The sequence below is a fragment of the Carassius auratus genome, chromosome 27 (assembly GCF_003368295.1).
Source record: "Carassius auratus strain Wakin chromosome 27, ASM336829v1, whole genome shotgun sequence".
Taxonomy (NCBI): domain Eukaryota; kingdom Metazoa; phylum Chordata; class Actinopteri; order Cypriniformes; family Cyprinidae; genus Carassius; species Carassius auratus.
The window spans coordinates 28,444,838-28,471,810 of NC_039269.1; the positions used below are offsets into that span (position 1 = coordinate 28,444,838).

Here is a 26,973-nt window from a genome sequence, read left to right on the forward strand (position 1 = left end):
TCGAATGATTCTGGATTACAGACACATGAAGGCCAGTCGGTTCTTTATTAGCTACACTGACGTCCTGGCAGTGGTTCTCTCTGATAGATCCAATTCAGTTTTCATGTGGAGCTTTTACTGTATTTTACAATCAGTGTCTCAAGGCCAATTTCAGATTCATAGTTGCTGGAACCACAGAGAGCAATCTTCAGATAAGTGTGTCATGGAAAACTGGTTTGAGAGTGATGGGAAACGAGCTTTGTGAGGACAGACGCATGAATCAAGAATGTATTGCGCGTCCAAAAATAGGGGCTCTCCACAGTTCTTTAAATTGCCTAGTAATAGGAACTGACCCTTTTCTTTCAATGGTTTCATTAAAAGTAATTAAGTTAAAGAAAGAGCTACACCCGTGGGATTGTGGAAAAACGGCATATCTGCATTAAAGTCGTGCATGAGCTGCCACCCAGAAGGCCCCATATAAAACACACTGCCAAACCGTAATACTGAGGGCCGCGCTGTGGTACCACTGAAAGCCCCAATCACAGCCTGCAGTGCCCGTCTGAACACCCAGCTTCTCAAACACCATGCGGCAGTTTATTGTGCTACTCTCACATGATTTCAAGTGAGGAAAATAACATTTCTGCTACTATCAGACATTACAGTGTACTAGTAAATCATTGGCGGTAACACTGTGTATTTCATGTTTCATAATCTCATGCAAATTGACTCATGACTTAATGAGTAACGACTAATGCATGCACGGAGGGATGTAATTTATGCAAGCGCTTACCCATAGTCTCTACTAATGCGGAACATCATTTATTTCGATCCGAATTAAGGGATCCGTTGAGAGACTGGAAAGAAGATTCAGGCCTCTCTCCAGTTTGATATACACTGCCATCTTGAGGTTAAAACAATTGTTACAGCACCGATGCAAAAAGTGATATTGGCTCATTTTTGGTTAAATGGAATGGTCAGAAAAGGAAAAATAAAAAATCATCTGATCTGAACACTGATTATGATTAACACTATAATGCTGACTGTATCATTTTTAACATGCAAATTTCCAAGGCCTCAACATAATCCAAACTTTGCTGAAAAACACGTTGAACACAAAAGTGACGTCTGACTGAATATAGGAATATAGGCTTATTGTTAGTAATGTTGTATGATGAACACCTGGAGCAACTTTACTTTTATTTAAATATCCATGGATTATTTGCAGAAAAAAAAAAAAAAAAACATTTTCAGATGTGAGTCTCAAATATGTTCATTTCTCAGTCATCATCAATTACAATTCAATCTGAATAAACCGTGCTGTTTTTCCCTCCATATTCTCAATATATTATACTATATGAGACATAAAAGCCTACGATAAAAGTAATATGGTGCACAAATGCAATCTTTTTTAAGGTTCAATAAACTGTTCAATTCTTAACAAGAATAAAAGATAAAAGATAAAAAAAACTAGTGCTTGATTTAAGCCAAGGTTTTTTTAGTTAGTTTCCCAGCACTTGATTACATTGTCCTTGTAAAACACTGTGCATGTGAGTACAATTACTGACTGCGGTAATGTGTACAGCATTCAATCATTTTTAATTACAAGCTAATTAATTAATGATTGCATACTGATTACATGTTTTTCTGTAATTGCAATGTAGCCTGGAAACTGTCATGTAAATCGTGACCTGAAACACTTCAGTTAACCAACATGCTAAAGTTTGATTTCTTTCATAATCACGGTGTGAAATGAATGCATGTATTCACACGGCTGTGATTTGCTCTCACCTCTTTCACAACGCCGTCAAATCTGGCACAGTCCACTTTAACCTCTGCCTGCACAGCGGGGACTTATTTACCCAAGTTCCTGGATGTAGTCAATGGTGTGGAGGAAGCACTGGTCCGGAACGAGGGAATACCTTGGAGGAGCGGCGCAGAGAAAGAGCCCATTCAAAGCTGGAATGACAAATAGGTGAGTCTGTTTACGTACACGCTGTTGACTCAAGTATGCATTTGGCTCGGTGGGTTATTGCTGGGTATTCGGGAATAAATCTGAACCTTTCAGGGCTACTGAGGTCCTGCAAAACAATGCCAATCTGTTTGGTTTAAAGCCACATATTTCAAAGTGATGGCTTTCCTAATGCCTCTTCACTGCTTCTTGTGTTTTGTACTGTACCTAGTCTTTAGAAATTACTACTGAAATGATTGTGCACCTAAAATTGTCATGTAGTGAAATATTTTTTTATTATTATTATTATTTATTCATAATATATAACAGTATAAAATATGATATTAGCAATATAGAAAGCGGTCAAAATAAAATTTTATGGGCCGACAATGAAAATATTAGATTTTTTTTTTTATCCTGCATACGAAACTCAAGTTCATGTTCTTAGGTCATGTTTAAAAAAAGTTTTGATTTTTTAATTATTAATTTTTTTACTTCACAAATGTTTTTAGCACTCATATGTACACACACAAACACAAAAATTAATACATTTAATCTAGTGGGAACAAAATATAACTAAAAGTATTTTTTTTTTTAGATATCAACCTCACATTTTGATTACGTTTAGATTCATGGCTGTTGATTTTCACACATTTTTAAAGTAATGTTTTGGTAAAATAAGTATTTAATATGATTTTTTTTTTTTAAGTACAAAAGTACATTGTACATCTTGTGTATCATAAAAATAAACGTGTGTGTGTGTGTGTGTGTGTGTGTGTGTGTGTTTTCATGTTATGTGACTTATTAAAAATTTACTTTGAATTGAATTTACAAGATAATTTACAACTGTTCAAGTTGGAAATTTTAGATTTCATTTTCAGGTCTAGGCTAAAAAATGTAATAAATGGATCATAACTCTTTAATAAATATAATTTAATACAATGAAATCCCCTAAAAATAGAAAATATCAAATAATAATAAAAAAAAACAACCAAACTAAAATATAATACATTAATTTCATGGAAAGGGCTCCATCTGATAAAACTAAACTCTGTTGGCAAACAAATACATGGTTTTCTACATGGCAATAGTCTGTCTGCTTGAATGTGATGATCAGATCATCCTCCCAGTTTTCAGTCTTGTACAGAAAACAAGGCTTTTTTATTGTAATATTTTGAGCCATGCATATAAAGAGTAGCATGACGCTACATTACAGGCCTGATATATCTTGAAGCACTGAGTCAAAGATAAATGCTTTCTTGGATTTCCGATGTTAAGTTGTATTCCCCATTCCAGGATACAGAAAAACATTTTAAAAAAACAATAGTTTGTTATAGCATAACATATAACATTGTAATTATAAATGCAAAAGCATACGGGCCTGTATGAATGTTACTGTTTGGAGACATTCTTGTGGCATCACCACAAAGGCTTTTCCCGATGCAGAAACTGCTGATCGTGGAGGTGTTACAGTTGCAGTGGACTTCAGGTCTTCAGACGTGTCAAAGCTCTGGCTGATACTGCTGTATTTCTACCAGCTTTAATAATGAATATTGGCAGCGCCGCTAACATTGTGGGCAGCATGCCAACATACATTTGCTGACAACTGAGTGGTCCCTCGAGAAACAAATGTCAGCATTGCAATCTCTTGCAATATTAAAAGGGATAGTTTATCTGTCAGCGTTTACTCACTCTCAAACCCATGAGACTTCGTTCATCTTCAGAACACAAAGTAAGATATTTGTAATATTCTCTCAACATTTATGTTTATCTGTTCAAAGTGCATGCAACCAGAACTTTCACAAATCAAAAACAAGATCACATCAGCTTGTGTCAGTCAAGCACGGCTGAGCTTTTTCTGATGAGCTCTATGTATGTGTTGATCAATGTTAAATTAATCAATAAATGAATTAAAGCATATAAATTAAATCCATTCATCATATAAAGGGATTATGTCTCTTCAGAAGACTTGAATTCATTTGGATTACTTTTACAAAGCTGAACAGAAATCTTATGGGTCTGGAAAGGGTACAGTAAGTTACCCTTGTGAAAATTTGCTTAATTGTATTTGATCTGCACTTATTGTGTACTTAAAATTATTATTATTATTATTATTATCATCATTATTATTATTTTAATGTACTTTCAGAAATTACACAAGTGCACTTTTGTAATAAAGTAACATTACAGGTTGTACTTATGTTTTAAATCGTTTTAATATTGGTTTGCTGGCTTTAAAGAAGTAGACCTGTATTTTGATGTGCTGAATAACACACTAAAGCATAAAAAACATATTAAAGCATAACTTTAACTGTAGTGTGTTGTTCAATATTACATTGAAATTACATTTTAAGTTAATAACTTACATTATATTTTACACTTAGATATTTTATTTTTGAAATGTACTTAATCATTACAAATGTGAAATTATAAATATATTTAAAAACACAAGATATACAAGTTTCATTAGAAATTACATTAAATATATTTTAGTTTGTCAGTACATCTGACATTACAATTAACCATATTTCTAAGACGATTATGCAATTACATATAAAGATGAATATAACATCCTACTTACGAAGGTCAAAAACACTCTTAATTTCAACTAACTAAAATAAATATAAATGTAAACTATAATAAATTTTAATTTGACCACAAATAGCATGCAAATAAACTGAAAACCCTACATTCAGATTGCACTCAAGTATATTATTTTAAAATATATTATTACCATATTAAGTACACTCTTTAAAGTATACTTTACTTCTTTTTAACAAGGTGAATTATGACAGAATGTTCATTTTTTGGTGAACTGCCCCTTTAAAGCACCACTCCATGACTGCAATGAAGCTGTGTCAAATGAACCTTTGCTTGTTGAACATCTGTTATCTACAATCTGATTTCAAACACAAGTTCTTTTTATTTCTTGACTGTAAATAAGGCTTCATTTCCAATCCTGGATGATATTTTGGTCTTGTGGTGCTTGCACTCGTAACAGCCTGGGGCTTGCCAGTGTCCCTCAGGCTTCTGGGAAGATGAAATAGTGCGCTGTTTCAAGAGGAGCACACTGCTTCAGCCACAGGTTTAAATTAAGCGTGGTGGAGCAGCGTCGAACCCCCTCCGGCCACATAGGAAAGAGAATAACTCATGTATGGCAGCATGAATGCGCCGGCTGATACGCTGAATGTACACAAGAGGAGAGACACGAGGGGTCAAGTCATCACACGTATCGCTTGAGCAGGGCACGGTGCACCTTCTGCCGAGCTTATTTTGGTCTTGCTTTTCATTTTTGGTTTCACACCACGACACACAAATCAAATATTAATGAGCAATGTGCGTCAGAAAAGAAGGCTGGGAAGTTTGTTTCCACTTTAGAGAGCCAAAAAGAGAAAAAACTTGGTTTACCTTGATCATTTCTTCAAATGTTCCTACCGTTCATAAACAAACAGGATCTCATTATTATGCTATTCTTTCCACAACGGTTCCTCCAGCAAAGAGTGAAGCATGTATTATATCTCATTCATATCTCATGTCTTCACAATGCTGATCCAACTCATGGAACAAGTCGTCTGTTTTGTATGTGCATGAGTGTGTGTGTGTGTGTGTGTGTGTGTGTGTTGTCAACAGCAAGCATGGCACCACACAGAGCGAGCGTCCCCTCAGTGCTGGTGTTGTTCCTCAGGGATCTGTGTTTGCTAGCAGAGACCCTTCATCGGTCCAGTCTAAGTCCCCTGCTCCTGCTTTCTGTGCGCCTGCTGGAACTCCTGCTTTGCTTGGGCCAGCATGTCCTTGTAGAACTGCATGCCTTCTTTCTTTTCCTTCAAGGCGTTCTTCAGAGCGGTTCTTAAGGATTCATTTTCTTCTAGTTGCAGTGCCAAACTGTATGGACAAAAAAAATGCATTTAGTTACTCGTCTGAAGCAAGAAGATTGAGAGAGCATCACTATTACAATTGCTCATATTATATATAATGGTTTTAACTTGTTTAGCATGCTTATGATCATGGCAATGTTAATGTGTTTGGCCTAGCTGGAATAGTAGATCTACACTGCTGCTACAGCAAAAGAGCAAGTGACAAGACAACATGCTGCTGTGAGCATGTGAGAAATACTGCTGCTAACATATATATGAAATAACCCCCATATAACATGCATAAAAATCACCCCGCAGTAGATCTATACAGGTGGGGCTGGAGAAGGTGGAGGGTTTCTGCTACAGCACTAGCTGAGTATCTGAGTGTTGAGCAGCGAGCTCATTGGCTGCTGATGCAAAAAGAAAACAATCAGTTATTGATTATATCAGATTGCACCATCTAGAGACTCATGACTGAACACTGTATTTGTTGGACAGACATGAATGGTACCCAGTGTGGCTAGTAAGAGCTATCATGTTCTGAGTTGATGGTGATTCTGCAGGAAAAGTGCACGATCCAAGCTTTCCTGATCACACATGAGACATGCTTTATATTAAGCATCTCAAACTAAGCCTCCAGTTTAAAGCCACTTGTCAAATGTGTGTGCTGTTTAATTTCACAATGCATTAGTTTTATGTTCGACTTCAAAACCTAGGTACATACTGAACTGCCAACGTCAATGTCATTTGAATTTAACATAAAGCCAGTTTCAATAAATAGAGGCGAATGCAAGTGTCCAGGAAATTTGCAGAGTAAAGCTGCAAGGTTTTGCCAGCAGCAGGAAGGTGCCATCAGATTAAAGACATTTTAAAACATTTCACGGGCAAAGGGTCTATGATATATTGTATATTGTCAGTATTGTTGTGATGTATGAATCATAGCTCACTTTTTTGTAGGTCAACACTGTGAATCGAAGCCTGACCTTGAACACGTGTGACCAAATTGAACACATTGCCAAATTTGTACGGGATAATCTTCTACCCTCACTTAAGTTTCCAGATCTCATGGATGCCTATAAATTTCACTTCAGAATTAAATAACTTTGTATTTTAAATTCTGCAGATTTTCTCTGACAATCAGGACAAAATACTGTGAACAAAATGAGTAATTCAGTGATCTAGATACTGGACATGTGTGTAATGTATATCCACTTTTAAGGAAAAATCTTATTCATTGCTTAACTGTTTTATTAAAAGATAATAGAGCTGGTCATACAAATGTGTCAGACAATGCCTTGGTAATGCAAAAGTTCACAGATGGTGTGAGATGTAAATGGTGACCTCTTTATAGAGGATGATCAGATATTAATGTTTGCGTTGCTGGAATAGCATGCTACTAGAATGAAGCTGGTAGCCAGGAAATGACCAATCCTGAGCGGTGACATCACTACACTCTTTTTACCAGCATGGTTCTCCAGTACAGATATCAAAGCTGAGAATGGTTTATACTGAAACAAGCTCAAGTGGAAATAACTGTAAACATTCTTTACCGTTCGTAGAGCTGTTTGGCTCAATGGTGGAACACCAGCTTATTTGAAGGCTGCTGAAATATCTTTTAGTACTACAATGAGGTTGCATGTAAATACTTAGTTTAGGAAGAAAAGCCGTACCGTGCTTTGAGTTCACCAAGTTGAGCATCACGGGTGACATCAGAGGGGCTTCTGGGAGACGAACCCTCCTGTTTGTCAGGGAGACTCAGAGTGCTGCCTGAGCTTCCTACATCAGCCAAGAAAACCCAAAGATTTCAGTTGGAGATAATTGCTTTTTGATATAATATTCAATGAACCTTGGTTCAGTGAGACTCCTATCATGAGAAATATCATTCAAATTCAGTCTAGACGAGGCCATACAGAACCTGTTCTACTCCTATTAGATGTTTGCAGACTCGCTTCTTTCCTTAAGTCCAGTTTGGTTTTCTCCAGCTGCTGCTCCAGTAAGACTGACCGCTGCCGTTCCTGTCGGAGTTTCTGCTCCGCTTCTGCACACTGGCGCTTCGCCTCCTCCTCACTGTCACATAAATGAAGACAACAGTCATTTCCTTGAAAACACACTGCTTAGCCCGTACGCTAGGGTTTCCCAAACGGGTTTCATGAGGGAAATGCAGGGGGTTTGTGAGTTAATGAAAAGCTAGTAATTCATAATATTGTCTGTAAGATTATAATGAAAACAAAGGGCCACACGATAATTAAGATATCGCTTGCTGCAATTATCAAATCAGATCCTGTGATTTAATGAAATCATGCAGAGTGAAGCAGGAGCAGCTTGTGATCCAGTGTTTTCAGCGTTTCATTCACAGTAAACACAGTCAATAAAAGTTTAAAGTGCATATGGGAATGCAACGTATGCTTTTTTGTATGAAAAATATCAATTTTGAAAACATAATAATCACTTTAATGTAGCTTGCAGCAACAGTTGTACACAGAAGCAGCTCCAGGAGCATGACGTACGAGGTCAGCATTACACATGAGACCATTACACATGGTCTCGTGAACACCAACGTTTGTTAACGGAGCAAAGGAAGCAAAGTGTCCTTACTATGGCTTATATCGAAATCCTCAGATATTCTTCTTTACAAATCCTCATTTTGTACTTCTAATTAGTGACTGTTGTTTTGTTTTTATGTCTCCACTGTGTTTCTGCATGTGCCAAATTTTCATTTTTGGGTGAACTAACCCTTTAGTGTAAAATCTAAACGTAAAGTTAACATTAAATGGGTTTGGCTGACAAAACATTTTGGGAAGCCCTGACATCAGTGCTGTTGAAGCTTTTGAAAGATTCTTTGATTAAGCAGATTCAATGGTTTGAAGTAACAGTGGGTGAACAGCACTCAAAGGGACACCACACACCTATGCTCTTTCCAAACCCATGTAACGTTCTTTCATCCATGGAACCCTACTGAAGATATTTTGAAGAATGTCACTCATAACATAGCCACTGTTTCTGTCCTACCTGGTTTGCTGTACTTTGCTCAGCTCCAGCAGTCTGTCTCTCTCCACACTGGCAGCTTGATAAAGAGCCTTGTACTCCGCACACTGAGCCTGGAGCGCTGGGATTTTAACAGCACACTCGGGACAGGCTGCCTGTGCATCTCTGAAATAACATGCATTGCCTTCACTCACGATGCTGTATTAGATAGAAGGAGATACTGAAGGAAGTGTGTGTGAGTAAAACTACAGTGAAAATTACTCCACTACACGTTGCAAGTCACCAATTCCAAAACAACTTGAGTAAAAGTCGTAGAGTTTCAGATTTTAACAGTAATTATGTATTTTACTTATAATACATGTAGGCTTGAATATGCACCAGTCAAAGAGACATGCAAACAAAATGTTTAGTCCGAAAATCTCAGTTTATTTGTTGTCGACTAAGAATGATGATACCTGGCAGAGTTTGACTCCCTGCTGTTCTCATGTCGTGACTTCGAGGGCCTGGTGTTCGTTTGACTCTTACTCTGCTACAGACACACAAAACATGCATAAGCAGGAGCAACAGAAGACAGCGCTGATGATGTGATGGGACGTGTGGTACCATGAGGGCGAGCTGCTGGATCTCCTGCTCCAGCTCTTTGACCTTGTTCTCCTTCTCTGACACCATGGCTCTGAGCTGCTGGATGAGCGAGGCGTGCTGCTGGGCCTGGCTGTGCAGGTGTCTCTCCAGCCCCTGCTGAGCCTCCTCACGCTGGGAGCCGTTCTGACTCAGATGCCCGAGCATGGCCTGCCACTTGGACTGCTGCTTCTGTCAGAGGAGCGAGTCAGAGATCAGCCCTGCTCAAATATTCAATATCTCCAGCTTGTGTTGGAGGAGGGAGTTCAGAGGTCAGTCATCTGTTTGCTATTCCTGTTTGTTTGTTATTATTTACAAGAATATCTTTCTACACTATATTACTATTTACAATAATGTCTGTTCGATATCTTCCATTAGATTTCATGTAAAACACAGGAAAACTTTAGATTAGGGAACACTATTCACTATTTACTAATTAGCATGATGAATATTGCTTGCATAGGCTGTTTGTTAGTGCTTGTGAAGTACATATTAATGCCTAGTTCTGCCTGACCATATTCTGGATCCCTTAACCCACCCTATACATAAACATAACTACCATATCAACTACCTTACTTACTAATAAGCAGATAATTAGGAGTTTTCTGAGGGAAAAACTAACAGAGCTAATAGAGTGTATACGTTACGCAGCTTAATCTAAAGTGTTACCAAAATTCTGCTCATACTGTACATATCAGATAAGTTATTTATTCATACAAAAACATTTATTTACATTTATATTTATGCATTAAATACTGTTTATACAGGGTAAAAGATTGTTATAGATTTTTTTATTACCAATATTAATGAAATTGTTGACATTAATAAATAGTGTTGCAAAGTTGTGAAAAATTTCCAGTAGATTTCAGGAAACTTTACAAAAGTCCATGGAATGTTTCCTAAATCTATTTTCCACTTTTTGCAGCACTATTAATTAATTAATTGAACATCAGAGTATTTTATTATAACGCTGTCTAACTGTTTAATCTTGAACCTTGTATTTTAGCAGCTTGCGAGTCATACAGTATGTATTGGGTTCTTATAGTATCTTCTCCAAAAAATTGGATTTTAGAATTTGAAATGTTCTTCACAGTAAAGAAGAAATGTTCACTGAAAGGTTTTCCTCTTTTGAAAGCTATGTTTTTAAGAGTGTATATATTTGCACATTCTGTCCTGAGTTATCCCACAGTAATTCCAGAATCAGTTACCAGTAAGGCATCGACCAGCTCATTGTCGTGTTTGCCTTTATCCAGCAGAGTGCTGATCTGGCTCTTCAGGGATTTGACTTCTGTGCTCAACACTTTGTTCCTGGATTTAGAGGCCTCCAGTTTCTTCTTCATGTCTGAGTGCTCTTCAAGCAGAACTTCATAGTCCACTGTGAGCTTCTGCAGAGAATCATTATTAAAATCTTATAACTCAAATAGACCCAGGAAGATGTTTAATCAACGTGCATAACCTCCAGTGTGTCCTTCCTCTCCCTCTCTATGTGACGGATGTGGCTGAGGTTTCTGTCTTGGGTCTTCAGTAGGGCTCCTGTTCCTGGGATCTCCTCCTCCAGGCCGAGGTCACATAACTGCTTCCTGTGAGAGGACTGGCTCAGCTGCTGTTCCAGGTCACGCACCTTCAGTTTATAAAATGTTTAACAGTATTAAGTGACCGATGAATACTATGAATACAACAGAGCAAATTCTAATAATGAAACCATGGAAGCCTGTTTCTATCACGGAATAGAAAAAAATCATTTTTTTTCTTATAAATTAAAACTTTTTTTGTCACACTTCTCAGAATTGTGAGATATAAACTCACAATTCAAACATTTAGAAGAAAAAAAAATTACATTTTGAGATAAAGGGCCCTATTTTAACAATCTAAATGCGGGGTGTGTCCAAATCCACTTTTACTATTTTAACGACAGAAAAACGGTTTGCGCACCTGGGCACATGGTCTAAATGATCTATTCTCTTAATGAGTAATGGGTGTTTTTTGGGCATAGTATGCAATAAACCAATCAGAGTCTCATCTTCCATTCCCTTTAAGAGCCAGTTGCGCTCGTGCCATGACGGATTTGCTATTTACAAGCGCAAAGACAGAACGTGTCTCAGAGATGAAAGACAAATTTGAAAGAAAGATTGCTCGTGTGCAATCTGATACATGCAATGACTTTCCATTATGACATGTAGGCATTTTTATATTTAATTAGCCTACAAAAAAATTTTATGCATTGCAATTCTTTCATTTTTAATATTTGTCATCTTTGTGTGCTGCTGTGCATCCCTGTTTAATAAGCAGCGTGTACGCGCATTGTGAACCCGCTATACTAACACGCTCTTTAAATAACAAAGAAAAAACATTGTGCCAGACTTCAGACCAGGTTTGAGTTGGTCTATAGCGCAGTCAATTTTCAGCTCCTTAAAATAGCAATGTGCCTGAACACACCTCTTTTTTAGACCAGCACGCCCATGTGCGCAAAAATGAGCGCAAATGCATTTGCTAATTAAACGATGTGGCACTGTATGGGAAATGCAAACGGCACCAGACTGAAACTAGCAAACACTCTTGCGCTGCGCCAACCCGATCTCACGGCAATTCGTACATTTTTCACAAGGTGGCTTATTCGTATGAATTCGTACGACCACACTCGTACAAATTCATACGATTTTTGCCAAATCGTACATATTTTACGAGTTGCACAATTCGTATGAATTTGTACAAATGACCTACACCTAACCCCGCCCCTAAACCTAACCGTCCTTGGGGTTTAGACAAATCGTATAAATTCGTACGAATAAGCCACTTCGTAAAATATGTACAAATTGGTTGTGAGATTTGAGAGAGTATTATAGGGCCCAAAAAGTTAATTAATATATTTATGTTGTAGCAGAAACAAGCTTCCATATGGAATGATTGTTTCAAGCTAGCTTCAATTCTGTCCAATGTGTGATTAGTGGATAATGACTCTTTGGATACTTTTGCAGAGATTTATATTTTTTTTGTAAAATGTTAGCATAAATATAAAAGTATTACCGTGATTATAACAGCATTTCTTCGTAATTTCAGGAAAAATGTCAAAAATTGTGCAATATTAATTCATAATTGCAGGAAAAAAAAGTTACTTACAGTTTACAGTTACTTTAACTTTTTATTCCATGGTGAAAACAAACAAACAATTGTTTGGGTTTAAATTCACTATTCTGTTTTTATCTCATAATACTGACTTTCTTCTCAGAATTGCAAGAATTGCAGATTCTGAATCACAACCAAATTTTTCTAAATAGTAAGACAGTTGTGAGACAATAGCAATATGTGACCTTGAACCACAAAACCAGCCAAAATCAAGACTTATGCATCAGTGAAAGCTGACTAGATAATCTCTCCATTGATGTGTGGTTTGTTCGGAGGACAATATTCAGCTGGGATACAACTACTTGAAAATCTGGAATCTGAGGGTGAAAAAAAATCGAAATATTGAGAAAATCATCTTTAAAGTTGTTCAAATGAAGTTCTTATCAATGCATATTACTAATACAATATATTTACAGTAGGGAATTTACAAATAAAGATATTTAGAAATATCTTTATCTTTATAATAGAAGTAAAAAAAGAAAAATCTATAATTTGGACCCATATGATGTATTGTTGTCTATTGCTACAAATATATCTTTGCTACTGCTTTTGTGCTCCAGGGTCAAATATATAAACTCTGAATTCTGCCTTTCTTTCTCGCAGTTTGGGTTTACATTTTGCAAAAAGTTTCTCACAATATCTCGCAATTTGGCTTTTTTTTTTTTTGAATAATGCAGAAAAAAGACTTTAAACTCAGAACTGAAAGGTAAAAAAAGAGTCTATTTCGAATGACAAATTTCAATTATGAAAGAGCACTTTTGCTCTGCTTTTACAGAACAGCCATTCTCAATGCATGAAAGCTGATAAACATGTCTCAGTATCTAAAGTTGTGCATGAAGACTCACTCTATTCTGAAGGGCGAGGATCTGCTGAGAACGTCCTCTCCAGCCTCCCGGGTTACACAGTAACTGCTGAATATTGACGTCCTCGCCCACCTCACAGCTCAACACCTGACAAAACACTTCCACTAAACCATCACATGAGTAAAACTGATGCTTACCGAAACCATTTATTGTGAGCGAACCTTGTGTGCTATTTTGAACTCTTGTTTGAAGGTCTGGATCTGGTTGCGGTATTCAGTCATTTTGAGTTGGGCTGTAGATAGTTTCTCTTGCAGGGATTTTACTACGGGACTGTTCTACACAAAAACACATTGAAAAGGATGTCACTCAAAACAGTTGCAAATGTCTAATCAGTGATGATCAACACAATATTACCTCAAGATGGTCGTTCTCAGTCCTTGAATCCTGTTTTTTGGTTGTCTTCTTGCCAGGATTAAGTAACAGAGTGGCCTGAAGCTGATAAAACAGGAATGATATTGATGAAACACCACAGAGAGAAGAAGCTGACAGAAGCAACGTTCAACACATCATCCTGCACCACAGCACAGTGCACATAAACTTCTTTACCTCTTTCTCCAGTTCTTTGACTCGATTGTTTGCTTGTTTAGTTTTGGTCTTCTCTCGTTCTATTTCAGCGGCTAATTCTCGAGTCTTTTTTGACAGTTCCACAATTTTGGTTGCTGCTGCATCTCCTGCCAGACCAGCAATACCTTCAGAAAGAAAGCACAAAAGAGACCGTCACACACTCATTATACCCCAGACTCAATGCACCTAATGTATGAATGACATTGCATTAGGATGGCATGAAAAACTGCATCTTTTAAGTTATAAACACTAATGTTTTTGAAAGAGAATGCATATTTTTGTTTAACATGGATGCATTAAATTAATACCTAATTAATTAATCTATTTCAAAAAATATTTTGTCCGTCAAAGCCTCGAGCAGTGCAACAGGTTTCCGGATGTAACTGTTTTTGGGCCACTATCAAGCTCAAACAATAGAAACGGTGCAGTGGATACCTGCTAAAGCCAGTCTTTCCTCCTCTCTCTTCTTCTTCAGGTGTTTTATCTCAAAGTCTTTCTCACTCAGAAGTTTATGAAGTCTGCCGTTCTCATCTCTCAGCTCCCTCACATGATCATGCAGTTGCTCGTTTTCATTCTGCGTCACTCTGAATTAGAGTACAATTACTATTTAATTAATACACAGACAGTGCATATCGAATTAACACATGGTAAGTATATATGTGTGTGTGTGTGTGTGTGTGTGTGTGTTTTATAAGTTATATAGTTATGCAATTTTGAATAACAAAAAAATAGAGAAGGAGAACCCATGCAGAGGTTATTAGAATTTTAAAGGAAAGTGATAAAAACTGAAAAAATGAGCAGGTCTCATTTCTGGCATAATGGACTGTGTTGTTGTCCTGAAAGGATGTTGTTCTCATGATTATATTTGTGATTGCAGCTCTCATGTGTCACCTTGTGTTGAACAGGTCCATCATGTCATCGTCCTCTTCTGTGAGGTTTATATTGTCCAGAGCGTTGGAGTCGGTCTTCTTCATCTCCAGTCTTCTCTGGATGCGCTGCACTTGTTGCTCCTGAAGAGCTTGAAACTGAAGCCTCAGCTGCTCCTTTATCTGATCACTGTCACCATCCATCACTGAGAGATCAGAGACAACACGACACATCTGACACATGGCGTGAGAGCTTGCTTATGCAAACTAATGCAGTTATAGATGAGAGCTGTCCAAACATGTTCAAAGAAAGAAAGAGACAACATTACACCTGCTTCAGCTCATTTACACGACTTGTCTGTTTTTTGTTTTTTTTTTTTACTATTATGTTACTGTGTTATGATATATGTACGATATTAGAGAAATGTCGATTATTTTAGACAAATAAACGTTTAAGTTAGCATTATTATAGTCTAACGTTACAGTCCGGCGAGGATTCTCAAGCGGTCCGTTTACACCTGAACAAAAACTTACCGCACTACTTTAGATTCCGATCAACTTAGTTAAGAATTGGCATTGTTATTGATATGGTTATGGTTATAAATTCATAAAAAACGCATATCAAAGAGAGTATATCCCGTGATTGAACAGACACGAGCGGTTTCCTGTCTGTTTGTAAACACGACCGTCTCCGTGGAAACGCGTTGCCACGCTCTCAGAGAAAAAAGGTACAAAAGATGTCACTGGAGCTGTACCTTTGATTCAGAGTATTACTATGTAATATTTAGGTGCTAATATGTGCACCTGATGTAGTAATATGTAACTTTAGGTCACAAAAAAAAACACCCTTGTGGGATAAATAAGGCACAAATGTGTACCTTTTGAAAGGGTGATAGCTTTTGTACCTTTTTTTCTAAAAGCGTAGGAAGCGCGTGGGAGTAATAGGTCACTTGTTACAAATAATTCATAACAACAGGAATGTAACACACACTATATAAAAATGTTCGATTTTTTTTAAGGCCGAAACAATCAATAAACGCCTAAAATAAATAACTAAATTAATTATCAGAGAAAGAGAACGTGAGAGGGGTTCTTAAAAACATCTGAGGAACCCTTTCACTATAAAGAACCTTTAGCCTGTGGAATGTCCTTAAAGTTTGCATAGTGTCATTGTACATTGTACATCCTATTTTTGTTATTGCTAAATCAGTCTCAGATCCTGAAAAAGTGTTTGTTCATCTTTGTTCTGAATCTCAGGGATATTGAGATGGTAACAAGGACCTGCAGTCCAAAATATCTAACTCTGACTTTCAGTATGTACTTACACACTACAAACTAGGCAACATCATCTATAGAGATGAGCAAACCTGAGGCCAGCAGGGGGTCTCTGTGGTCTTTACAAATCCAGAGGAGTATCAGTGGCAGGCGTTTCTGCCAAGTGTCTAAGTCACTTGTTGACTGAATGTAATAAACACAGGTTGGTTGCAGTTACTGGGTGTGACGGGCTGTTTCAGTAGTTCATATAAACCATGATGAAATCTAAATAACATAATTAGGAAATTCCTGTAAGTACATTGTGTGCAATTCAAACTTACACAATGTTCTCTCATTCTTAAAATACTGTGAAACATAGTGAAACTACACGTCTTTCTGTTTCCACAATCTTTCCCCTATAATTTGTCCAATAAAATACATCCATCATACTCCTGTAATGTCAAAAATAATCAAGAAATAAATGATTCTAATCACATGAATTGGATAAAAAAAATAAAAATAATAGTACATAAAAATTTAATAAACGTAGGATGGCAAGACCTCATCAGAGAAGAAGAAAAAGGGCCAAAAATACACACATCACAGTAATACATGGATGTAAAATGAGCCGAGTTTATTGGAATTACAACCGTTTATATTGGCAAAGATAAACACACTATCAGCTGAGATCCTCAAAATATATATCACTCTAAAAGTACAATTTGTGTCCTTTTTGAAATATGAAAAAAGTGCATTAATTACCTCACAGTAACAAAATAGATCTACAAAATAACAAGCTCGTCTCCTTCCTCATGACACTCTGGAGCAGTGGTGAAGACCCCATATTGTGTTCAATGCATTGTACAGTTTCAGATGATGGTTTGTTAGGTTTGTGGTCCTGGAATATCTTTTGTCTATTGACTTAATACAATGATACAAGAATGAATCTTGAGTTACAAGGTGCAAAGATCTTAATGTCACAGCTCTGTGCTGAAACAAGAGCAGCAGCATTTAGCAGAAATAACACTAATCCAAATATTGTTTTCATCAGTTTTTATCACTGATATGATACATAAATAATAGTTGGCAATAGCTACAATTCAGTTTCATACAGTACAATGTTTCTTAAACAAATGCAAGTTTAAAAAGAAAACAGTTTAAAGAAATAAATTTAAAAAATTTAAAACTAAAAAACAATCCTAAATTATATGTTAGCAATAAATACAAAGGGACCCCTCAACAGCTGGTATTTTCAAGGATATCGCAGGAATCACTTTTTTTCCAGTGCCTTCTGCTCTAACGCTTTCTGTGCATCGTGAGGTTTGAGAACGTACTCTTTGTACATAGAGTAGATCACTCCTGCAAACAAAAAGACAAAATAGTGCATTAAACCATGCATTTCTCTGTAACTCTGAGGAAGGACGCATGTGTAAGCACCTCACCTAAAGTCATGGCTCCCACCACGAAGCCCTGCGCAGCCACACGCATGTGAATCAGGTGCACGGACATCTTCGTGTCTCCTCTGTTCTTCAGCTTGTACAGTCTGTACGCCACGATGCCAAAGAACCCAGCCAACCCTTAAAAGACATCACAGACACATGAAATATCATACATCAAACCGCTGAGCTGATGTATTGTAAGGGTTAATGTTTTGCATTTCTGTGTTTTAATATAAAGCCATGTGACTTAATAATGAGGTTCTTACTGCACACGTGAGAAAGTAACAAGTTATAATGTTTAAATGGTTTACCTGCAGGGACAAATGGATTCTCTTTGGCTTTTCTGATAAACTTGGATTCATTGTCTTCGTATTCCATGACAGTCATCTTGACTAAAAAATAATATTGAATAAAGATTAGATGTCACAAATTAAATGCCACAGTGCCATTCTGACACTTTTTACACTAGATAACCATAAAACATTTTCTATCACACTAAGCTTTTCTGTTGTTACAGGTTTATAAGTTGCCACATCAATTAATGACTTAATATCAGCCAGTTAAATGGTCAATAAATTAGTAAAGTACTAAGTTATTATAGGCACATTGTTTTTAATTAATTCTGAATTGTACCATATTGTACTGTAAAACGGAAGATATTTTTATTATTATTATTTTATTTATTTTTTTACTTGACTTTAGTGTGACTTGACTTTATTTGTGTGGTGTAGCAAGAGAATGTTAATGTTTTTCCATATAAACATAAAGAAAACTGAAAGGAAAGTTCAACTGATGACGAGTTGAGCAAGAGATTACTACTGACATGTTTTATGAAGGTCAAAAGAAGCATACAGGCCACTTAATAAACGATTTTACACAGTTCTTACTTGATAAAAAAATGATGTACATATGTAATCAAACATGAACAGCAATGGCAGTCTTTTGATTTACATCGTAATATCAGCTTTCAATGAAAAGATGCGACATTTCCTCAAGCGTTAGCAGTTTCTGGGAGCACACAAAATCACTGTCGCTGTTTGTAATTAAACTATAATATTTTATTATATTTGGGAAACAATCAGATATTAAATTAAGTTTATAACATACCTGTTTGAAGCTGTTGTGGAGCTGTCCTTTCTGCCGGTTCCCGGTTGAGAGCTGTACGCGTGAATGTCCGCCTGCCAGGAAACAGAGTGATGTAATATGGCGTACGTCAAAGTGACGTAGCTATACGCGTTTTACAAAATAAAAGTTTTTCCCCCAAAACGATTGTGCGTTTTCGGAATATAAATCGTCTATTTTGTCACGAAAAAAAATATAACAACTGAGTTCATTGAGGAGTAAAACAACCACAAAAAGGGGAATTGTTTATATGCATGTTTGAAATTATACGTGTTCACTGAAATTTTATTTTGAAGAAATAGGAATTTGAAACGAGTTTGTTTCCAGTGAAGGGGCGTGACCCTTGCGTGCAAGTGCATGGGTTCTGGTCAGCAGTTCATTGCGTCTACATAAACAGCCTAGTCTTAACAGTTTATCTTCAAAGACAGGAAATTACTTTTTATATACGTCTCAGTATTATTTTATGTTTATATTAGGTTGTGCAATATTATTTGCATCATATTTACGACATTTAACGCACCTTTTGAACATGCCACATATGTGAACAGGTAGCTAGAGCTATGAGCTAGAGAACACTTTCACTGAGAACACTTCCACTGTAGAGAACTTGTTGTATAAACTCTGAAAACATGTACTTTTAACAGGATTCAAAATATATGAAGTTTACTCTGGTATGTTTAAGTTCTTCAAATTCTACTATTCATGTTATCACTGAGGCTGAATACATAGGTTATTATCTGTATGTATGTCTTGCCTGAACTCAAAATTGATCAAATATGAAGTGTTATATACAATATGAACAAATTAAATGCTCAGCACCTGAACTGTAATACTGAAATGAGTCGCTAGGTGACTGTCAGATAAAAGCTGAGTCATTGTGAGTTTTGTAATATAAGCAGTGTTTGTTTACTATAGGCGCTATATAATAGCCTACATAAGGTAACAATGAATGTATTATATATTACTGTAAATTACATGCAGATATAGGCCTTTGATGTTATTTATTTAAGCGTGGGTTATGTTATACATACACATACCTATATGTTGACAACATAATAGCCTATTAGTAAGGATGATTCAAACTTGCTTAGTGTGCAAACTCATAATGAATGGTGCAAAAACATGATTAACAGGTGGTGCCAAATAAATTCTCTATCTCTCTTTATACATAATTAGAATAATACAAATAAAATTTGTAAGCATTTTGATGGATGATTTCTATTTTATGGATGCACACTTGAAATTTATTCTTAATTGTTTCATAGTCTTCCTTTGCTGGCCTCTAATCATGTGCGGATTTATTTTGTTGTTCATGTTTTCATAATGTTATGTAATTCAAGTCTGTTGTCATAAGTCATGTTTATATTTGTTCAGTTTCTCAAAGTGTTTATTTGTTCAAAAAGCAAGCCGCTTTGTGTTCATGATTCTGAAGCAGAGATCTCGATTGCTGGGACCTCTATTTAAAGTTGTTTTTTAATAGTTTTAAATAACCTGTTTATTCATTGTTTTCAGTTTTTATTCTGTTTTTGTTAAATTGCACATGGATGCAGATTGTTGAATATACAGTATGCCAATGTGTGTTTATTACAAATTTATCCAATTAATAATTAGGTTGGTTTTCATGTTGGGGACAAAATCATCTGTGGCAAAAAGTGGTAGGGACCTGAATCACCTGCGAATTATGCCTTTGAAAATGTGTTAAGAGTAATAGGAAATTTACAAATGTGGTGTCATAACAGTGAATTTAGACTGTTGTAGTAATAAGCAACAGAGAATGTTAGTTTATAATTTGATAGTTTTTATTGTTGAAATTGCTCCATATAAACACAATCAGATTATTAAAAGCAAATCTCAAAAAATATCAAGATTTCCACTTTGAAATTCATAGATTCATGTTGATACGAAGTCAGTAGATGTTACAAATTAAAAAGTACTTGTTTTCTGATATAGTTTTCTAAACTATGGATAATGCTGGTGATGAATTGCTTCTTACATTTCTAAGTTGTAAATTATTTAGACAAGTGTCTGCTAAATGAATAAATCTAGAATGTCAATGAAACATGCAAAGGAAAATATTAGAAAATATCTAGGCTAGCGAATAAACCAAATAAGGAGTAATGAAAACATTGTTAAATGCAGTGGTGGGCCGTCAGGGTCAAGCAGGGCCTTCTCTGCTGGCCCTATAAAAACAAATTTCTGTGAAAACACTTTTCGTGTTATTATAATTTAGGTATCATTTTCATTTGTGTAATGTCCACAAAATTCTCTATGATTAGTTTAGTTGAGGTTGATCTGGAATATCTTACATAAAAAAAGTCTGCGCCAGCACTACTAGTGCTAGCCTTTTGGTCAAAGATGTCACATCTGATTTTTAACGCGAATTAGTGACAGAATCATCAGCCAATCAAATTTTGACGTTCAATGACAGCACCCCGTTTGGGTCTAGCGACGTGCCCAGTGCTACCCCCAGCGTTTAGTTGGGAATTTCCAAGGTTTGAAAGTGAAGTTCAACGAAAAGAAACTCACAGCAACAGTCACTGGCGCTAGATCTTTTTGCTGATCTGCTAAAATTGCTTTTTCAAGGCGCTCTTTTGCAGACAAAAGAGGAATAACTGAGAAAGGAAGACCTACACCCAAACTGAATTCGCTAACAAAGGTTTTGTGCATTTCAAAGATTTCAACTATGAGTGGCTAACAGCTAGCACCGAGCAGAAGCTATTTGGCCATGTTTACTTTTGTAATATGATTAAGGGACATGGAATGACAGACGCATGGACTTTATTTAAAGTGAGGGGTAAGTGCTTTATTATTTGATGAGTATTTAATCATGCACATTGTTATGGAGGTGTACGTGGTTGATAATACTGTGGCGTGGTGTGTGGATGTCCACCATTTGTACACTTTTGCTGTTGCGGGCACGTCGTCATTTAAGAGTGATTTGACTGTGCATAGTAACACGTGTATTGGTGGATTACTTTTACTGATCCATGTAGGGAAATTTACTCTGCATTTAACCCACCCTAATCTAGCCTATTGTTGAAATTGTTGATCAGCTGTCATAGCCAGTGTGTGGCATACTGTAATATGGGAACTATATGCATATGTCTGCATTATCTGTAACAGAGTTGTGTAAGACAGATGTGTAAGGGTATTTAGTTTACAGTTTCTTACTGAAGGCCCTGACTGAAACCGCACGGTACGCTACTGGTTAAATGGCATGATAAATCTAACATTCCCTATGTGTAAATAATCAAAAATCCAATACCTCGACAAAACATAAAAATCTAAAAACAACTTAAACACCCAAGACAATTGATCAATTCTAGTAAAAGAAGTTAATCTACATTCTGTATGCCAAACCCATACTTAAATCTTCATGAATAGAAAATCATTCTTAAATGTAAATTGTACATTCAAAGCATAGGAATTACACTATAATTAAGATGTCATGTAGCTGTATGTAACCGAAGAGGTGTAGTCAACACTGCCTCTGCGTGATCCACTTCTTGAGCCGGTACGAGACCCCGCTCTGGATCCTGTACGAGAGTTTGGTCCCGAGGACACGTTGTAGGGGCTGCTTATGCCTTTGGTAGACATCGAAGTAGCCTGGAGCATCTTCATGCCATTGTTCTCCTCCACCATGCAGTTATCCATGGCCTCTTTGTATGAGATTTTAAGTTTGGTTTTAGGACAGGTCAGGTTCTTAATGTAGTTCCTTGTGTCCTGCAGCTTCTGTGCCCCTTTGCCATCAAGCCATCCTCTTCGGATAGCCTCCTCAATGCTCACCCGGTGGCCAGTTTCTGGCTCTACGAGTCCACCCGTCAGGTACTGGAACTCCAAAAACCTCTGCCCTGCCTCGTAAGGCAGCCATTTCTCCTTAATGGCCTCTGCGGCGGAAAGTTTCCTCTTGGTCTTCACATCCTCAAAACCAGCATAAGCCTTCTGTGCTGGTTTTAGCTTGATGGACATGTCTTCATCAATAAGGCTTTGCTGTACAGCATCCTTCAGGGAGAGTCTCTGGCCAGTAGCAGGATTCACAATCCCTCCAGTGCAAACCTGGGCTTCCAAGAGCCGCTGAGCAGTGATGTTGTCCACTATTCCACGTCGCTGAGCCTCGGGGATGGTAATCTTCTCAAGGGTCTCAGTATCAAAAATGGCTCCCACTGGGCTATGGTCATCAAAAATATCATTTGGAGGGGAGAGCGTAATGGATACGCTAGCAAAACGTTTGCGGACGGTTGGAGATGATGGCGCAATCTGTGTTGGACTGCTGCAAGTAGCAACATCCTCAGGACTGCTGGAGCAGATGGAAAGCTCAGAACCACTGCTTTTACTTGTGATCAGACCTGCAAACTCGTGGAGTGTCAGAGTCCCGGCACGGTACTTGTCCAGAGTTTGTCTATCAATAACTCCCCTATCTAGGGACTCTTGAATGTCATACTGGGTTCCAGTTTTGCGATCAACAATAAGTAAACGCTTGCTGCCGTCAGCTGTTTCGATAGTGATCTCCTCCCACTCACACTCTTGTTCCGAAAGCTCCAGAAAAGTGTCATAGTCGATTAACTCTCGATGGTATGCTTCTCGTACTGTCATCTCTTTGCCGGTGTCAGGGTCTACAATCACCACTCTCCTCTTGCGCAGTGTGTTCTTTTGAGACGTCATTTGCTTTGGCTTCTTCTTGTCCTTCAAAGGTAACAGGATGAGCCCAGTCTTGGGGTCTTTGATGCACCTCTTTTTTAATTGCAGATATGTAAGGTTCTCATGAGTGTTGGGATCAAAGAAACCTTTGGTATCATCACCTTCGTATGCCAAAATCTCGTTCATTTCACGGTCGAAGTAACCTTTCCTGTAAGCCACTTCCACATCAATCCGATGACTCCCTTTAGGATCAATGATGCCACCACTGGCTATCTGAGCTTCCAGCAGTCTAATCCCATGACCCTTCTCTATAATCTCTTTCTCGATTGCTTGGAAGAGTGAGATGATCTTTCCTGTTTCAGGATCTTTGTATCCTGTCACAGCCTTTTCGGCAGACAGGAGCTTGTCTTTAAACTCCTTTCCCACAAGAGCTCTCCTCCATGCTTCGTCCACTGTCATGCAGACATTGTTGACTGGATCGATTATGAAACCGGAGGCAGCCTGGGCTTTCAGGAGCTCCAGGGTGGTTCCTCGCCGAAGTAGACCATCTTTCATGGCCTGGTAAAAGGGTAAGACCCTATCATTGGCCTCATCGTAGATACCAGCGATGCAATCAGAGCCACCTAGGTATGATCTTAGTCTGTACTCAATTTCTTGGCCTGTTAGTTGTCCTCTGTTTACTTTATCCAAATCGGTCTGATCAAGCAAGTTGGAGTCTACAAGCTCTGTGAGTGAGACCTCACCACGGAGACCTTTCACTGTCAGTTTCTGACAGCTACTATCAGAGACAGTCTGACTGGTTTGTGTACAACGACAGCATGTAACCGGGCGCTGTTGCAATAACTTCAATTCCCTTTCCAAAGTCTCCTTCTTCATTATGAGCTCTGAGATCTCCTTGTCCGAGCTCTGAAGACGACTCTTGTAGCGTTCTTCCAGACTTCTCAGTTCAGAAGTCAATCTTTGGATCTCACTCTGCAAGGAGGCCTTGTCTCTGTGTACTTTGTCTCGATCTGCCTCACTCTGTCTGATCTGCCCTTCCTTTAACTCGTATTGGCTTTTCCAGTACTTGAAATCCTTGGTTATTTTATCAATTTCGTCCTGGAGACGTTGCTTCTGTTTGATCTCAGTTTCCAAGGAGAGTTTGATGCGCCGGAGCTCATCTTCGGAGCGCTGCTGCTTGTCTTTGTCTTGTTGTGACAGCTTCAGCTTGACTAGAAGACTATCTCTTTCTTGCACAATTTCTTTGTAGTTGGCATCAGATCGCTGGATCATCATGGATGTCTTTGAACACAAAAGAGAAATGAGTTATTGATGAACTGTGTCAGATTATAATTCATTTAGAGGATTTAAATAAAGAAATAATTATAACACCAACACCATATTGATTCAAGCATAGTTAGAAAAAGAACAACAACAATTATTTATCTTATCAAAGCAAATACTAAAAAAGCTATTTGTGGAAGAACTGCAGGGCAGTGTTATGCAGAAATGTGCTTTCAAAGCATCATGCAGCGAAGTGTTATCCAGCAAAGCCATTTTGATATAGCTTAAATTGGTGATGCATTTTTGATTCAGCTGATGTCGCGCAGAAAAAAATACCTCCGAGAACTGCTTTTGGATTTGGGCAATTTCCACCCTTAAACTTTCTCTCTCTTTAGTCAGATCATTGATTAGTTCCTGCAGTTCCAGTGCTCTGTTATTGCTGGTTTGTAACTGGAATTGAATGGCAGACAATCGGGAAGCGCTTTCACTCTCGATGGTGCTCAGGCTTCTCTTCACATCATCTCGCTCTAGTCGCACAGTCCTCAGTTCCTCCTCAAGCCGCAGACGCTCTTTGGTGAGATTCTGGGTGAGGCTTTGCAACTTCTCGATCTCGCTGGTGCTCTCATTTAGCATTCGACTCTTGTCTTCTATGGTCTTGTAAAGGGTATCGTTGCGTTGATTGGCCTCACGGACAAGGTCTTGTTCCCGCAGAAGCTGCTGTTGCAAAGCTTTCAATTCGACATTGACTCTGTTTAGATTCTCGACTGTGATTATATACTCTTTCTTGTATTTCTCCAACTCATCTTTTGAATTGCGTAGCTCCTGCTCATACCTGCGTCCAGAGGCACTTTCCTGCTCTTGATGGACCCTAAGAGTGGTGATGGTAGTGGTGTATTCACAGCACATCTGATTGACCCTCTCCAGCTCGGTTTCGATCCTTTTCCTCCTTGTAAATTCATCTTGATTACTCATCTTCTCCTTTTCCAGTTCAGCCTGCAACTCGTTAACCTTTGTCTGCAGTTCACTGATGCGACTCTGCAGCCTGATGGCATTCTGTTCAAGTGTGCTCTTTTCATTCTTTTGAGTCTGCATGTCTCGCTTTATAATGAGTAGTTCTTGCTCAGAGACCTTAAGCTTGTTAATGGTCTCTGTGGTCGAACTGTGCTTAGAGAGCAGTTCAGCCTGAGACTGTCTGAGACTTTGATTCTCATCTTCCAAGGCTTTCCTCCGCCCGGTCTCGTCTTGGAGATTCTGGGTCAGAAAGGTAATCTCATGGGTCTTTTCCTGAGCAGCTCTGTTGGCCTCTGCCAGTTCCACCCTGTGTCTTGTTTCAGCCTCTTCGCTTTGACTCATTATGACCTGAATCTGTGACTCCAGTTCCTTCTTGAACCTGCTACCCTCAGTTGCTGAAGACCTCTGCTGATGAGCGTCCTCTTCTGCTTTTCTACGTGCCATTTCAACTTGGGAGAATGAAAGCTGCAGCTTTCTGAGTTCTTCTTCCAGGTCTCTTTTCTCCAAGGTTAACCTATCCAGCTGAAGTCTCAGAGTTGATGATTCCTCTTCCTTCTGTTGTGTTGCCTTGAGCACACTGGTCTTGGTGATGTGGATCTCAGATTCATAAGTTTGCTTTAGGCTATTAATGTCCTGGTTCAACTGTGTTCTTACCTTTGAGGTCTCTAATTCTGCTGCATTGCGCCGGGAGGCCTCATCCTCCAGCTGTAATTTGAGCCGTTCAATCTCCCGCTCTTTTTCTTTGATGGCCCTTTCAAATTGACTTTTGGACAAACTGAGCTCCTCCAGTTCTTTCTGTCTCTTGCGGACAGCGAGCTCATACTCCTCCTGCTGGGTGGTGTATCGGTCCTCAGCCAGTCTGCGTTTGCGTTTCTCCTCCTCGATAAGGAAGGTAAGGTGGGACAGCTCATCTTGTAACTTCTTCAGCTGATTCTGGGTGCTGTCCAGGCTTTCCTGAGTGGTATTGCATTGCCTAGCCTGAGTTCTCTTGATCTCCTCCAAAGATATAAGCTCTTCTTTAGACTGGGTCAGTTCCAGCCGATAACGAGCCATAGCATCTTCCAGTGTGTTGTTCTTTTGTGTTTGATCTTTAAGATTGTCCTTGAGACGTTTTAGTTCTTCCTCCAAAAGGTCAATTTTAGTGTTCCGCATCTAAAACAAAAAAAAATCACATTGAATGGTGTAAGACAAGGGTAGCAACTTCCAAGCATAACAAATTCTTACTCTTAAGAAAGCATTTTGATAATTTGTGTTTCCTTTTTGTTTCCTATATGTATTCAACCCTCTACATTGCAAGTAAATCATTCGCATATGTGACTAAATCTTTACTCTGGGTGACTAAATGATGTCTAATATTAGCTTATGGCTCTGCCTGAGTGCTTCAGAGTTTCACTCTCCGTCAAGCGATCTGTGACATTTTTCAATTCAGCTGAATGAATGTGCAAC

At 38.0% G+C, this 26,973-nt stretch overlaps 3 protein-coding genes across 7 annotated transcripts in view; all 3 read right to left on the bottom strand.

Moving 5' to 3' along the window:
* Positions 1–4,392: 4,392 nt before the first annotated feature.
* ccdc13 (coiled-coil domain containing 13) lies at positions 4,393–15,505 on the bottom strand. 4 transcript variants are annotated; one of them, XM_026207012.1, is made up of 15 exons: positions 15,335–15,505; positions 14,826–15,006; positions 14,370–14,518; positions 13,917–14,059; positions 13,725–13,805; positions 13,532–13,645; positions 13,353–13,457; positions 10,841–11,005; positions 10,593–10,769; positions 9,370–9,576; positions 9,222–9,295; positions 8,791–8,931; positions 7,697–7,848; positions 7,452–7,557; positions 4,394–5,809 (listed from the first exon to the last, which is right to left on the bottom strand). In XM_026207012.1, exons 2-15 carry the CDS (start codon positions 15,002–15,004, stop codon positions 5,653–5,655), a joined length of 1,950 nt encoding a protein of 649 aa, XP_026062797.1. In that variant the 5' UTR covers positions 15,005–15,006; positions 15,335–15,505; the 3' UTR covers positions 4,394–5,652. The 4 variants fall into 4 exon arrangements, with proteins under 4 accessions (XP_026062796.1, XP_026062795.1, XP_026062797.1 ...); XM_026207013.1 differs by having other exon boundaries at positions 15,279–15,505; XM_026207011.1 differs by lacking the exon at positions 15,335–15,505 and having other exon boundaries at positions 4,393–5,809; positions 9,222–9,292; positions 14,826–15,241.
* Positions 15,506–16,665: 1,160 nt separating this feature from the next.
* Positions 16,666–18,705, bottom strand: higd1a (HIG1 hypoxia inducible domain family, member 1A). The gene is made up of 4 exons (XM_026207017.1): positions 18,601–18,705; positions 17,805–17,885; positions 17,497–17,631; positions 16,666–17,413 (listed from the first exon to the last, which is right to left on the bottom strand). Exons 2-4 carry the CDS (start codon positions 17,878–17,880, stop codon positions 17,325–17,327), a joined length of 300 nt encoding a protein of 99 aa, XP_026062802.1. The 5' UTR covers positions 17,881–17,885; positions 18,601–18,705; the 3' UTR covers positions 16,666–17,324.
* Positions 18,706–20,392: 1,687 nt separating this feature from the next.
* Positions 20,393–26,973, bottom strand: part of dspa (desmoplakin a) — a 28,266-nt gene continuing 21,685 nt past the window's right edge. The window contains exons 23-24 of one of the 2 annotated variants that reach the window (XM_026207015.1): positions 26,182–26,679; positions 20,393–24,534 (exon numbers count right to left, since the gene is read on the bottom strand). In XM_026207015.1, the coding sequence (XP_026062800.1) occupies positions 22,054–24,534; positions 26,182–26,679 (2,979 nt within the window). In that variant the 3' untranslated portion in view covers positions 20,393–22,053. Of the gene's footprint in view, positions 24,535–24,852; positions 26,680–26,973 lie in introns of both variants that reach the window. The other variant, XM_026207014.1, reaches the window with a different exon arrangement.